Source organism: Sinohyriopsis cumingii, chromosome 11 (genome assembly GCF_028554795.1).
Source record: "Sinohyriopsis cumingii isolate HCF-2022 chromosome 11, ASM2855479v2, whole genome shotgun sequence".
In the NCBI taxonomy this organism is placed as follows: Eukaryota; Metazoa; Mollusca; class Bivalvia; order Unionida; family Unionidae; genus Sinohyriopsis; species Sinohyriopsis cumingii.
In genome coordinates, this window is record NC_142971.1 from 86,456,400 (window position 1) to 86,471,930 (window position 15,531).

Sequence of the window (15,531 nt, forward strand, 5' to 3'; positions counted from 1 at the left end):
TTACATATCAACCGATCCCAGCTTGTTGTAACGTATACACCAGAAGAAAGATTCTCAAGATTGTACCTAATATTTAAGCAATTACTTTTCGACTCCCCAGTAATTTATTGATACCTGATATATACGGAGACCTTAACTGTCATCTCCTTTTAGCTTAATACATGGTTGAGTAGACTTACGATATCCTTCACCGTCTGGCTGGCTCCAGCGTAGACGAGGTATTCCGCGGCTTTGACCTTGTTGCTGTACACTGCATAATGAAGCGCTGTCCTCCCCTTTTGCTGCAAATATAAGCACTGTCACAAACTTGTGAGCACAAAAATACCTAAGAGTTATATATGAACATAAATATAGAGTGACATTTGTTGTTGCGTACAGAGTTACATATTGGTTATGGTTTCAGTCGTTTCACTTGCAAAATAGCGAATTGTGTTTGCTTCTTGCAGCACCTGCATAGTACTGACGGTGGGGGATCGCTTACTCTATGTACACTGATCGATATATATATATATATATATATATATATATATATATATATATATATATATATATATATATATATATATATATATATATATATATATATATATATATATATATATGAATGAAACAAACTTACAACGAACAGTGCAAAACTATTATCTAATTATCCCGAGCGCGCTTTCGACTCATAATGAGTATTTTTCAACGGCAAATACAAAATATAGACAAGACAAACAAATAAAACAGAAATAAATGTTGTGTTTGCAAAACTTTGCATGACTATTTCGAAAGCGCTGAGGCTAGTTAGATACTAGTTTTGGACTGTTCGTCGTCAGTTTATTGCATTTATCTTAATCAATCAGTGCCACACGTGATCCCTTGCTAATTCCAGTGCACTTGAAAGGATTATTATGCGCCATATGATTTGTATTCTTTATATATATATATATATATATATATATATATATATATATATATATATATATATATATATATATATATATATATATATATATATATATATATATATATATATATATATATATATATACCATTTGAGATATGATAAATATGCAGCTGAATAGACTTGAATTGAATTATATGTTGTTATGTATATTTAATTTAATTGTTTGTTACTTATTTATTTTTTAATTCTTTGTTTCATTATATGCTATTGTAATGTAACATTGTATGTTGGACTTGACTTTCATTTCTGCTTGACCTGCTTGACTTTTTAAAAAATTGTATTCTGTGCAAACAGCTAATACATAGCTAAATTATTCTCTTTGTATGCCAGAGGGAATACAATTTGGTCTGAATCGTTTTGATTTGTGTGTTTAGCAAAATGATATATGCGATGAATGAACGAGTGCCTTCAGTAACAGTACGGTAGTCCTCGCAGAAAGAAAATATGGTTGTGATGGTGAATATATACATTACCTTGTGGTAGATCTATTAAAATAGTTGTATCAATTGATAACGTTCTTAGATTTGATGATTTAGGCAATTGTGAACAATAATCAGGGAACTAAAATGCACTTTAATCTAGTATTATGTGAGTTGTGAGGTAGAGACTCATTAGCTACTGTGAAGTGGCAAATTTTATGTCGATCTAACAAGAATACGTTAGTTGAGACCAGAGAACCATTAATTAGATTTATGAAGACAAGCGCGTTTCATATCGCCATACTACCGTGTACGGTAATGTCCTTTAGAGGGAGAATTCTGTTCCTAATTAAACATTTGTTTATACAGCAGCCAAGCGGACAATTTAGGACAAGGAAAACTTCATTTTCATGGTAAAGTTGTCACAACTGAGAGAACGCAGAAACTCTGTTACTCAAACTACCAGGTCAAGTTGACCCTGACTTTGGCGCCTCTGGAAAAAGGCGGCAGAGATATTTGATTCTGATTGGTACATTAAATGAGAGGGCGTGTTCCAACACAAAATTTCATAGGTTTTAATATCGCCCGCATCGAATTTTAATCAGTCTAAGCTTTTCCTACGAAAGGGGACCCAAAGGTTACGACTCCGGGAATTTGCAAGAAATTTCCGTAAAACTGTTGTCCAAAAAGGGGACGATTGTCGAAAGGAGCCGACGAACTAATTTACCGATTAGAGGGAGGAACGCTGAAAGCAAAGGTAGTGTGACAATTCCATGTAATTTGTTGATGCCATATATAATGCTTTACTGAAGTTATTTAATTGTATCTGCATGAATCTTTTTTCTACATTCGTGTAATAATTTGCTTTATGAAGTATAACTGTGTTGAGTTTATGCATAGGAAGTTGTACATTAATCTTCTTTAGATAAGTTTGACGAATTGTTTGAATTTGTTGTCTTGTTTGCATAAGGATTATGTTCTAAGAATTTAATGCATTATATTAGTTAATATGATTACAAGAATCCGTGTGAATTCGCCGAATTTAGAAGATTTCACGTATGATTAAGAATAAGTGTATATTGACGGAAATGATCTAGTAATTGATTGATGTGATGTATCCTATGTATTCGCTGTGTAAAAATTGAGGCTGGCTCAGAACCCCAGGCCTCGCGTATGTGTTAATGTGTAAGGTCAAGGCGTAACGAATTAGCCATTTGACTAACTAGTGTCATTATAGGACATGTGGAGTCGATTGATAACCTTAGCGTCTGTTTAGCACTGATAGTGAAATCTGATAACGAGGGAGAATAATGAAGAATTAACCGTTTCATAAATAACGGAAAATTTAGGTTGTCTCTATTTATATTTATTTAAAAGGGAGAAAATAGCTCCTGAGACGTATGGAACGAATGAGGGATGTTATTCTGAGACCTATACGGAGAAGCATAGAGAAGAGTGCAGTGAGACGTATAATCCTGTGACGCAATCCTGTGACGTATTAATTTCTGAAGACTTATTCTGAGAGTGTCCTGAGACGGATGGTAGAAAGTATCATCCTGAGATCCAAGGGTCTGAACAGCGACAGAGGAAGCAAAAACAGACTGAGGACGAGCAGGTTATGAAATCGTACAAGACGTTGACTTCGATTGTTTCACTCGATCCTATGATGAACTAAATCTATCAGTAACAGATCGGCTATCTTATTTAGATCTATTTGCGTTTTCTTTGTATTTCGGTGAAAGTTAAATTTCTAAAAGCAGAGTACATTCCTGATGTAATGAATTTTCACAGTGTTTGTATGAAATTGATTAAATTGTTTGTTTACATGTACGGGGGCTCGTGTTGGTTTGTTCTATATACTTGTTCAGATCTCTATCTATTCCACCTATAAGTTTCACCACTTACATTTATATTTACTCGAACCGGGCAATAAGATCAAGGGCGGTCAACCCCTAGATAACGAAAAACAAATACGGAGGGACATTCACTCTCCCCGTGTAACAGCTACATATTCATTATCACCCGTTATAAACATATATCTCATTTTTGTTCTGCTGTAATTCCTTTGCTTGACCCAACCACCTCGTTTTATCTTGTTCTGTTGTAGTGCCTTTGCTTGACCCCACCCCACCCCACCCCCAACCTCGTTTTATCTTATTCCGTTGTAGTGCCTTTGCTTGACCCCCAACCCACCCACCTCGTTTTATCTTGTTCTGCTGTAGTGCCTTTGCTTGACCCCACCCCACCCGACCTCGTTTGATCTTGTTCTGCTGTAGTGCCTTTGCTTGACCCCACCCCACCCGCCCTCGTTTGATCTTGTTCTGCTGTAGTGCCTTTGCTTGACCCCACCCCACCCGCCCTAGTTTGATCTTGTTCTGCTGTAGTGCCTTTGCTTGACCCCACCCCACCCGACCTCATTTTATCTTGTGCTGTTGTAGTGCCTTTGCTTGACCCCACCCGACCCCACCCCACTTCGTTTGATCTTGTTCCGTTGTACTGCCTTTGCTTGACCCCCAACCCATCCACCTCGTTTTATCTTGTTCTATTGTAGTGCCTTTGCTTGACCCCCACCCCACTCCATCACCACCTCGTTTGATCTTGTTCCGTTGTAGTGCCTTTGCTTGACCCCAACCCACCCACCTCGTTTGATCTTGTTCCGTTGTAGTGCCTTTGCTTGACCCCCAACCCACCCACCTCGTTTTATCTTGTTCTGTTGTAGTGCCTTTGCTTGACCCCCACCCCACCCGACCTCATTTTATCTTGTTCTGTTGTAGTGCCTTTGCTTGACCCCAACCCACCCACCTCGTTTGATCTTGTTCCGTTGTAGTGCCTTTGCTTGACCCCCAACCCACCCACCTCGTTTTATCTTGTTCTGTTGTAGTGCCTTTGCTTGACCCCCACCCCACCCGACCTCATTTTATCTTGTTCTGTTGTAGTGCCTTTGCTTGACCCCACCCCGCCCGACCTCGTTTTATCTTGTTCTGTTGTAGTGCCTTTGCTTGAAACCCACCCCACCCCACATCGTTTTATCTTGTTCCGTTGTAGTGCCTTTGCTTGACCCCCAACCCACCCACCTCGTTTTATCTTGTTCAAAGTATATTTTCATACCCACAAAACACTCATTAGTATGTAAATAGTTTTGAACAGCAACGCGCTTCATGTCTGTTATAAATATTGCATCAATGTTGTGATCGTGAACAATGTAGCAAGAATATTCCTAAAATGTAGAAGGGTTTTGACTAGCCCTATTCTTATTATAAGGGGTGTAAAATTCGTTTATATCGGCTTGCTTCGATTGATTTTCGTTCCGTTTAATATAAGCATAAATATTTCAGTCTTGGACCATTATATGTAAGAACAGAAACACCAATGAGAAGTGTTCATATAACAGAAAAGTGGAGCAGCGCTTGTTCTTGGTCAGTGAATCAAAGAATCACAAATCGAAGGGGCTCAACGATGCAAGTAAAATTCAGAATTGTCCTGGCTGTAGCTGCCCTTTCCAACCCTGGTAAAGCGCGTGGAAAGATAAATGCATGACTAATAAGAATAAAGTCAGAATGTTAAGGTTACTGATACTGCCAGCGTTTAAATTCGCTTGCCATACACGAACTTAAAACACAGACACTGAAACGTGATGCAATGCATCCCCAACACCGAACGCAAAACAAAGAAAGACGTGAACAACATCCCTGAGTGAGTCTTCGGCGACCATGGACACGAAAGAGGACTCCAATGCAATAACTAGCTCGAAAACATCACGGAATGGACGTGCATGACACCTCAAGGAGCATAACAGGCCTCGAAGGACCGTAGTCTCTGGATAAATGTTGTCGGAATGGTATTGGAAGTGTCGACCTCAACGATCATAGAATAGGTGACAGATTACATTTAAAAACATTGCATACGTGGCTTTTCTTTACGATTAGGATTTTTAATTTCTCAGGTGCAAATGTCGGTTTAATACAAAACAAAGTGCGAACAAAGACCTGTGTAATTTAGTCAAGGCCTCGACAAAATTATTTATTTGATCTCATTATACTCCCCACCCCCATAGTTCAAGTGGACCCACCAGCAGAAATGTGAAAATTAATAACACGAATATCCATATGACGAAACTTGTTACATTGTCAGAAAATGAAGAAAATCACTGCATATATAACTTAAATATTTTCATCAAGATGTTTTGCTCCTTACAAGCGGTGTAAGATGTACGTCTGTATGAGTTCTTCATTGTCGTCGCCTTCGTTATTAATATTAAAATATGATGATGATGATTGCTCTCTGTTAAAAATTATAAATCGTTGCTGAAAACAGGCGATATTTTTTGAGTCTTCAAATCATTACAACAAAAGAAGGCAAAAGGAAATTTAGAACCCCTACTTTGTTTGCTTTAACCTGTACAGAATCACGATTTAAAATTGCCAAACTGATGCTACAACCAGCTCTGTCTACTATGTGTACTGCGTTGATTCGGGAAAAAGATATATCTGTGGTCTTTTAGTTAAGATGGAAGTATAATAGAGGATACAAAGAATGTAATATGTTTCATGAAATCCTGTTACAATTTAGTTTTGATAAGGCTGATGTCAGTCTCCTGCATTTCAATTATTATTATTATTATTATTATTATTATTATTCCATAAGCGAACAAGAATAAACATACTTTATCAGTGAAGTCCACATTGGCGCCGTTCTCCACAAGTAATTTCAATATCGCCACGTAGCCTTGTTTGACAGCATAATGAATAGGTGCTTGTCCTGTCTGAAATATAATTTGTAAATAAGGAAGTTCATTTAGCTTAAAAGTCTAAACAAAATATAGTTTACATGAATCGAAACTTTCATTGTATATAGTATGTACTCCCCATTGAATTCGTAATAATGAAACAAGTCCAGGTGTCTTCCCAACCGTAACTCTAAAACACAAGTCTACTTCATATGCTAAGGCACGTGCAAAACCTTGTATTGTTATATCTCATATTCAAACTGTATGATGAAGTGACTAACATATGATGGAATGTTTGTTATGAGACATTATGGCATTATTAATGACGTTTTCTTTTATACCAGCGTCTTATGTTCTTATGTTCTTATGAGAAAAATATTAATTTGCAATAAAAAATGTCTGTCACTTACATTGGTTCTAACGTGCTAACCAGAGATTGAAAGGAACATTTTATTATTCATCAAGTTTGTTTGATCGCGCCATCCAGTGTTCTTTCGGGGCTTAGCCTGCTATCTGTTCTCTTAGACGTAACATGTATCATTGTTATGCATGGTCAGATCCGAGTCGGGACGTGCCTTTTACTAGACCTAGAAAGATGTGTTATCTCGCAATCGCTCTGTATGAATGAGAGAAAGAGGAAGCACGTTATTTCCTTATCTCACTGATAATGTTTGTGAGATACATTTTGTACTTTAGTCTCGTTTATTCATGATGCGAATGCTTCAGATGAATTATGGACATCTACGCAACGGCGACAAGATATGCACACTTGTATTTCATGAGCAAAGCGGTTTTAATTGGTGAGTTCATCTGGCAGTTATTGTTCATCTTCAATTATTTTCTCACGTCGGTAATATTAAGGTTCCATTATAGTTCTTCTAGCAATAATGTGATCGCTTGTTATGATTGCTCGACAGGACACGCTTGAGCACGCTCAACATGCACACGCATCTCTGACCATTTACTCTTTTAAACAGGTAAAACTGTTATAAATTATATATAAAAATCACTGTCCGAGGAATATATGTCTCCGGCGACTATGCGTTCTGAATACAATGCAACGCGTTCATATAGAACCTTACTGATTACACCATTCGATAATGTTTGAATTGTCGTTTTTGTCTTCGCCCAAACACCGCGTTTCCTTGTTAAATAGCCAGTTCAGTTTTGCTCTTCTTAGTTGGTGCAACATAATCAGCATACAGTTGAGGTGGGTTTAGAGGTGAATTCCACCTCCTTGTTGTAGAACCAGTCCCCGAGTGCTTTCATGCCTGGTGATGCAGTCAACGAATGGCACTTTAACGTCTTAGTGCAATGAATGAACGCTTTCTTCGAGTTGATATTGTCACCTTAGAGTGGTTCCAGCTGCCGATTTCTATTTGGCACATAGCAACATTACTTTTCAGTGTATACGAAAGTCGGTTAACATCGATTTCACGCAGATATGCATCAGTAAGTGGAACAGAATCACAATCAATGCTGGCATCACCGGTTATCCGATGTAACACACAGTCAGCATTTTCCGCAACCTCATCACTGTGGTCAGAATCCATTATATATATATATATATATATATATATATATATATATATATATATATATATATATATATATATATATATATATATATATATATATATATATATATAAAATATATGCTATTTGTATGTAATAGTAAATCAAATCATAAATACTAACGCGAAAGACGGTTAATAACGGCTAATTCCAATTTGTCTCATGTTTTTCTATTTGTATCTATTTTTCTTGTACAAAAGATCATTTGTATTGTACAAAAGAGCATTTGTATTAGTGTTCATCCCGCATAAAAACACAGAGGAACTGCTTGAAGGACATGAGTATCACTAGCATATCAAGACGATGGCTTAATTGACGAGTGGCTTTTTGCTAGTTGTACGGGGTAGTCGAAGACTGCTCCCTGAGGATATTCTGCAAGTCGTTTCTGGGAATCGAATACGTTTTCCTTTTTCACATTCATTTACAAGACGAAAATTGATTATGGAATGTTCCACGACCAGCCTTTTTCGAAGCGATTCCGGATGTTGTTCCGACTGTCTCTCGCGTAAATGCTTTAACATACGCTTATGCCGCAAACATCTCTGATTCTTGCAAACTTCTCTGAAGAAAAAAACCATATATGACTGAGAGGGATAGCACACGAAAATGATCATGAATGTCCTTTTAGTTGTCCTCGAAGAGCCGCGAATCCAGAATTAAAGGTTACGTTTCAACTTTGCGTATAGTTCTACCAACGCCAGTTCGTCAGTCACAGCAGCGGGTTGCGGAGACAAGAAACATGACCGTGTAACTTAGTGCCGGAAATACTCGACATGATCAGCATTTTCGTTTGCGTCCAAGTGAAACATCATAGACGAGCCAGCAGATCTTGCATAATCATCACTTTATCTGGCGAGTCTGAGAATTGTCGTAGCAGTGCCATTATTGCTCAGACATGCTTCAATTTCCTTCCATCGATGAAATAACTTACGATGCATTCAACGCAAGGATACGATTGTTAGCAAATCCAACCTCATCACCCGGGTCGTAATTTGTACCTGCGGAATCATTTTGCACAAGTGCTCCATCAATTTAGATGCATTTTAATTATATTCGATCTCTTTGATTAGGTTCCCTCTTCATTGATAATTTTAAAGATGGGCACGGGCAGTGTCGCAGTAGATAGAAGTATAGTTTTTAGGTGCGACCGCTTTTGATAATGCTCGAGTCAGCAGTTATCGAAACCAATCTCAAATCGATTGATCTTCTCGCAATCCTAGATATTACAACCAATCCGTAGAAACGTTTTGGATGCCATCAGCAACTCGCATTTTAACTTGTTTAGCGATCTGAGCTGCACGCGAAGACAAGATGGTGAACCTTCTTTAGCGTTCCTGTAAATAATTCTTTCAGAATTTTGCCCAGACCATTTCCGTAATATGTTGTGTAAACAGGTTTTTGTCAATTGACAACGTGCACGGGTAACTCCCGTCCACGAGAAGTGAAGATCTCAATATTGGTTTTATATTAAATATATGTTGATCTGTTATTTACAGTTGTATTGTCAAAGTCTTACCGCGTAGGTCTGACCCGTGCCTGTCCTAATCGACAAGGGTAAAACGAAGATGAACAATACGCAGGTCCATCGATATCAAATAACTCATTTCCATAATTGGTGAAAATCCAAACAGTATGTAACCTTGCTTCCTTTGCCGTGGCTGAAGTTTCATAACTGCGACTAACATAATCACCGGTCAAATTGATTTGAATCGTTGAGGTAAACCTGACATTGTCTGGTGCGATATGGTGTTACACGCGTAAAATCGTTGTCCACGGGAATTTCATTAATATGTCCGGGCCAACCCGTAATCATTCATAATGCAGACCGTGTAATGTCAACCTTGTTCATTGTAGATTCTATTGAAATAATAGAGCTGAGTGTGGACCTATGTGTACGTAAAAAATATCATATTTTGTTGAATCTCTTTATTGATCTATTCCATGTCGTACGGACCAGTGGAAAGTTAAATATCATTACAGGTCCGCCACTGTCTGCCGAAAACCCAGACGAGTTATTTGCGAGAAGACCATCACATGGTTGTGATAGGATATCGGCCCAGCTGTAATAAATTCATAATGCGCAAAGTGTACGTAGTTCCCCAGCGGTGATTGGTGCAGAAAGTCACATAACATTATAGTGTAGTTGGTGACAATGTAATCGACGAGGAAACGTTCGGAACTGTATTTACAACAGCACACTGCAATGCTACATATATCTCATGTAAAACACGACACGTTTCCATAGAAAATGCTTCATCATCATCAGAGTGTTAACATTGTCCGTCGTATACATCATTGATATCTTCAGTGATTTCTGCATCAACAAGCAAACCGTTCCTGTGTCCTTGATATCATTGGTAAGCAAACCCTCGATGCAACCTCATTTACTTCTGGTGCATTGTTACCGACGCGAATTGATCCCACTAGTCTTTTCAACCGATCCACGAGTTCATTTACTTGTTGTTGGTCACACAGTCCACCAAAACCTTGTCCTATATGCGATTTTTGCTTGCGTACGTTTCACGTGTGAGTTCAGGTTCGTATGGACCAGTAACAATTTTTTCTAGTTTTGCGCGTTTTCTTGTTAATTGCACAAAACATGCGTTGATAGGATATCTACTCGTGGCAGCCGGATTGTTTATCATAGGGAATTTCACTGAATATCTTCTTGTACCATATTTTATTCATATTATTATCAATTGAGTCATCTGGTATGTTTAACACAATCTTGCACAATTTGTGTGGGCTGTAATAAATAGCACCTACAGAAAAGCCACTGATGATCATCTTTTGCGAATAATTGTTTCATTGATTCCGTCAGAAACTTGTAATCGGATGGTTTTGGCCCTGGAAAATGAGCAAGTGCCTCTCTTGCGTTTTCACAGAGTACCTGGGTGGCTTTTACAGTCGCATCAACAGGCTTTCCGAAATTTCCGATATCTTCTTTCGTTTGATCCAAGTCTTCTTGAATTATCTTTTTCTGTTTTGGCAAGCTTATAATGGCTGTCGCTGTCATCCTGGTAGCTTTTTAATATCCTTTCAGCGTTTGGACATCGTTTGAAATGGACTCGGTTCTTCTTCTGTTTACTCCCGCGGTGTTACCTATTCCACTATTTCTCTTATGACTTTCTTAACACTCTCAATACGTCCCATGCATTTGTGCACAAGTCCTAGTTGATCGCATATGGCTTTGCTATGTCGGGCAGCAGCTTTTGCTATAGCACAGATGGCATATGTTGTCATTGTATATGTATTTATAACTGCTAAATTGCTTTATCCAAACTGGCTAGATATTTTACAAAAGTCCTCGTCAAGTCAGTAGTGAAGAAACTATACAGTTCTTGAGTAACCCCGCAAAAATATTACAAAATTCTCCCCACGAAACGTCTGCAACACACAGGGTCCAATGAATGTTTGTGAGACAATGTGCGTGGAGGCCATGCAATATCATTCACATGTTATAGTTGTCTGAAATTACTTTAGGCATGCGTGTGTGTATAGTTGAGTCAGATAAATCACGTACTTGTTTTTATGTCGGCCTCGGGATGCTATTTTTGAGGGATTGATTTGGTGTTGGAAAAACACATCGTCATACACAACAAGACTATTCTCGTTCGAATCATAATCATCGATAGTAGGTGCTTCATTAAGTGTAGAAAAAAGTCAACGGTGCATGATCTGATTTTTGGTGATGATATTAGAGCTACCGTAACATCCTTCAGATCATCACACCACGTTTGATCGTCTACCTAGGGCACACCCATGTACAAGCCATTACACGTTTGATCGTCTACCTAGGGCACACCCATGTACAAGCCATTACACGTTTGATCGTCTACCTAGGGCACACCCATGTACAAGCCATTACACGTTAACCATCTAAAAATCAGATTTATAAACACAGTTTTTTTTTTATCCTGATCCAGCCGGACCAATGATCAACGCATGAAATGAGCCTGGAAATACCGTAATATGTTTGGGTGGTTTGGACTTTGCCTGCAAGACGAAATCAATAACGGTAAAAGTATAGATGATTTTTTTCCCCAAGCATCGCGTTCTTCAAATCGGATCTTTCCCTTTTCCGCGATGCCATGTTAAATGGCAACAGAAGTGTTGTATAAAACTATCATTAATACTGTGTGCAATGTCGCAAGGAAACAAATGTAACTCAAGTTCAAACATTTGATGGTAGATCTGCCATCACTGGAACTTTAGTTTGATATTGAGCAGAGATGTTTACGTTTCGGAGAACCTGCCTGTTATGTATATTTAATTTGTATTATTTGTTTGTTTTTCTTATTGTTTATATATTATATACATTTGTACTTTGTACTCGACCTTGTCCAAAATCAGGTTTATACTGTACCTGACCAGTAACATTTATTTTGCATAAAACAGAATCCATAGCTTAAATATTGTCTCTAATCGTGGATTAAATATTTTGATCAGTATTAATGTTAAAATACTTACCTGAATTTGAGTTAAAGATTCAGTCATGATTCTGACCTTGGAACTTCTAGAATGGAAGTTTCCATTAGGAGACTGAGTAATTTCAGATAATGGTGATTAGGATCTTGGTCAACTAAAGGGGTATATAATCTTGTTTATATAAAGATTACCCGTTCTTGTCTTATTATATTGAAGCAGACTGAGTCTTTTTGTTGTGTTCACAGTTTTATTTGAGAGGATTTATTTTATTAAAAATATTATTCATTGGAAATACAAAGTGCTCAACAATAGTATTCTTGTGCAGAACTATTAATTTGGAATTATAGTAAATTCAGAAAATAACAGTTTTGGATTATATTATTATGATGCATCCTAAGACTCGTAGCATATCGCTACAATCCAGGACACTGCCACGTTAGCACGTTCAAAAACACATTCACATCAACACATTAAATATTATAACTTATTTGGAATACAACTAGAATTCCTTTATAACTTCATACATTTATACTTGTGATAGAAATTTAGGACTATTTGAGATTTAATTTACAATAGTGTAAGGTCATTTTTAAATTTTCACTTTGTATTCAAGGGAAATTATTATAATGAATTTTACAGAACTTATTAGTTTTCGCTCTTTTTGTCACTATGTTTGAGACCATAGAGTTGTAACACGGCGGGTCCATGAAAAGTCGGCGGTGATGACGCAGCTGCATTAACAAAGATACCTGAAACACATTGGTGTACGTATCTTAGACAAACACACATTCAGGGCTATAATTAATGTGGGCGTGGTACACGTCCTTATATAACTTGATTTTAACAACCAACCAAAGCCTGGTGAAGCAATTATAGATCGTGTTGATGCTGTATGTTGCCAACACGATCTCGCTAATAAGTCATCAAATAATACCCATGTGTGTCATTGTGCTAATATAGATCTTTCCACATCTTGAATGAAATTAATCAAACACTGGGAGAACGAATTAATGTATGGCTCAGCAAAGAAGGTATGAAGGCTAAAATTATTTCAGGAGGACATAATGGGGGACAAAAGTTCGCTCAGTGGAGGTAAAATATATTTATATAATAAACAAACAAACAAACCTAGTACCTGGGCATAATTTACACAAAATAAACTAAAGTCCTTGTGTTTATTCGAAAGGTGAAGCTGCAGTAGAAAAGTTGATAAGCGCGGAAAAGGTCAATCACGGGATTCCTCGAGTATATTTGGCTAAGCAAGCGCTGTGGCAAATTTACCTACCTGCACCAAGAAAGATGTCCCCTGGTTCGTTTTATTTACGAACACAGAGATGTACAATATACTGATCTTTTATTTCCTCCACATGATCAGGTACGTGAACTACAATGCCGTTTGCGACTGTATAAGTATGCGTTAACCATTTTAGATCTTGCCAGATGACATATAAAGCAGCTCCGTCGACGTCTAAAGATTCAGCAAATGAATTTTTTTAATATATAGTATATGTATGTTCCAGTGGAGTTCGAGGTCGGATAAAGTTGTTCTACCATAACGCTATTATATTCCATCAATGTATTTACAACCTCAAACTGAATTGATTTTGCAGAGCAGACGTTATAAATGGTCGCTGCCAATAAATGATTAGCAAAGTCTCCTAGAAGAGCATCTGAGCCAGAGGAATTATATGTTGTGCCAGAGAGTACAGAACTACCACCAAGATCTGCTTTAATATATTAACGTATCAATGCATTAAGGCATCAACTAGGTTCAGTGGGCGGACGTCCTCAGCGCGCGAGAATAACTTCAATCGTAATTTGATTGGCAATCGCATGGTACCCGTACGCGTAGGTAGTAATGGAATCTAGCAATATCCATCGTTTGGTATCAAGCGATGACAAACTCACCTAGGTTCATCGGTATATACCTATACGCAGACGTTTCTGAGACCGAATTATATTTGCTGTGTATGTGAGAAATCATATCTCTCGCGAAGACATTCCACATAATCCGATACCGAAGATCATTTCGCACTATTAACCCGTTGAACTCCTTTCGCTTTTAGATCCTCTAACTAGAGCCTTCGGCTCTATTAATGAAACTGGATGTTCCCGCGACAATTGAGTACATTTTGCGGCGTAGTTCTAGGTATTCCTCGATAGGTCTACCCGAGCAATCACCTTCGAATTTTCCTATAATTGTGAGTTGGTATTACAAAGCTAGTCTTGAAGATGACGGATGGCACTAAGACCATTTTTGGTATGTGCCTATTAATTCTAGTAAAAAACAAGATTTAATTTCAAATATAATGTTTTCTAGAAAGGTGGATCCTCAAACCTTGTCTCTTGTGTCAAGGGTTGGTGTGCGCTGCACGGCCATCTGGACTATATCCACTTGTCCGGAATTTGCGGCATAATGAAGAAGGTTTTTGTCTACCTATAAGAAAAATTTAATAACACGTTATTCTTGAATAGTTATAATATAACATTGGAAGCTAACATTATCAGATTTGCTCAAGACCTATTTTTTGGTATATATTTTGTTATTTTTACAAAACAGCATTTGCCACAAACCTCTTAAACTATTCCCATATTCTTAGTACGCTGAAAAATGTATACACAGCAAAAGATGCAGCGAGAACAAGAACTGAAAGGATGGCAAGCATAAGAATCTCGTTCAAAAGTTGCCATGGAGTATTTACAAGCTCGTCATTATTTGTCATTCCGATTTTTTAATTCTGAATTAATACAGTGATAGTATGGACCGCTACAGTGGCCTAGTGATTTGAGCCTCCGCTTTTAATTCGAGAGGTCGAGGGTTTGAACCACAGCCGAGTCTTGCCAAAGATTGATATAAATGGTACGAGCAGCTGCCTCGCTTGGCGTTCAGCATTAAGTGGTCAGTGCTAGTACTGGTCGGACTGGTGTCAGTATAATGTGACTGGGTAGGACATGATGCTATATGTCTGCGGCATCATGCCTCAGTGCTAGACATCACTATAAATTGCCACACTGCAGATATCATAGCGATATGGCTGAAAACTTTTTAAAGCGACGTTAAAAAGCCAAATCATATCCAATTTATACCTCTCATCTGATATTACGAAAGCTGAGCAATTCCGTAAAGTTATCCCGCTTTTAATAAGATAAATAATATCAGATATTTTCTGCTTGTCTCTGTGGGATTATGTTTCCTTATTCATTAATACATAAACTCTATTCACTTGTTCTCTACCTATATCTGTGTGATTCTGCTTTGATATTGAGATTTCTGTTCATCTCTGTGGGATGTATTCATATAAACATATAGGATATTCAAATGTTTTCTACTTTTCTCTGAGGGATTATGTTTGTCTATTCATATAAACATATATGATATTCAAGTGTTCTAATTGTCTCTGTGGGATTCTGTTTCTGTATTCATTTAAACATAC

The 15,531-nt window shown here is 37.6% G+C and overlaps 1 protein-coding gene across 3 annotated transcripts in view; it reads right to left on the reverse strand.

Annotated features, from left to right (window-relative positions):
• LOC149788904 (uncharacterized) overlaps positions 1-15,531 on the reverse strand; it is a 56,741-nt gene that overhangs the window by 23,685 nt on the left and 17,525 nt on the right. For all 3 annotated transcript variants that reach the window (XM_089975033.1, XM_089975034.1, XM_089975032.1), the window contains exons 4-6: positions 14,436-14,534; positions 6,032-6,130; positions 180-281 (exon numbers count right to left, since the gene is read on the reverse strand). In XM_089975033.1, coding sequence (XP_089831159.1) covers positions 180-281; positions 6,032-6,130; positions 14,436-14,534 — 300 coding nt within the window. The remainder of the gene's footprint in view (positions 1-179; positions 282-6,031; positions 6,131-14,435; positions 14,535-15,531) is intronic.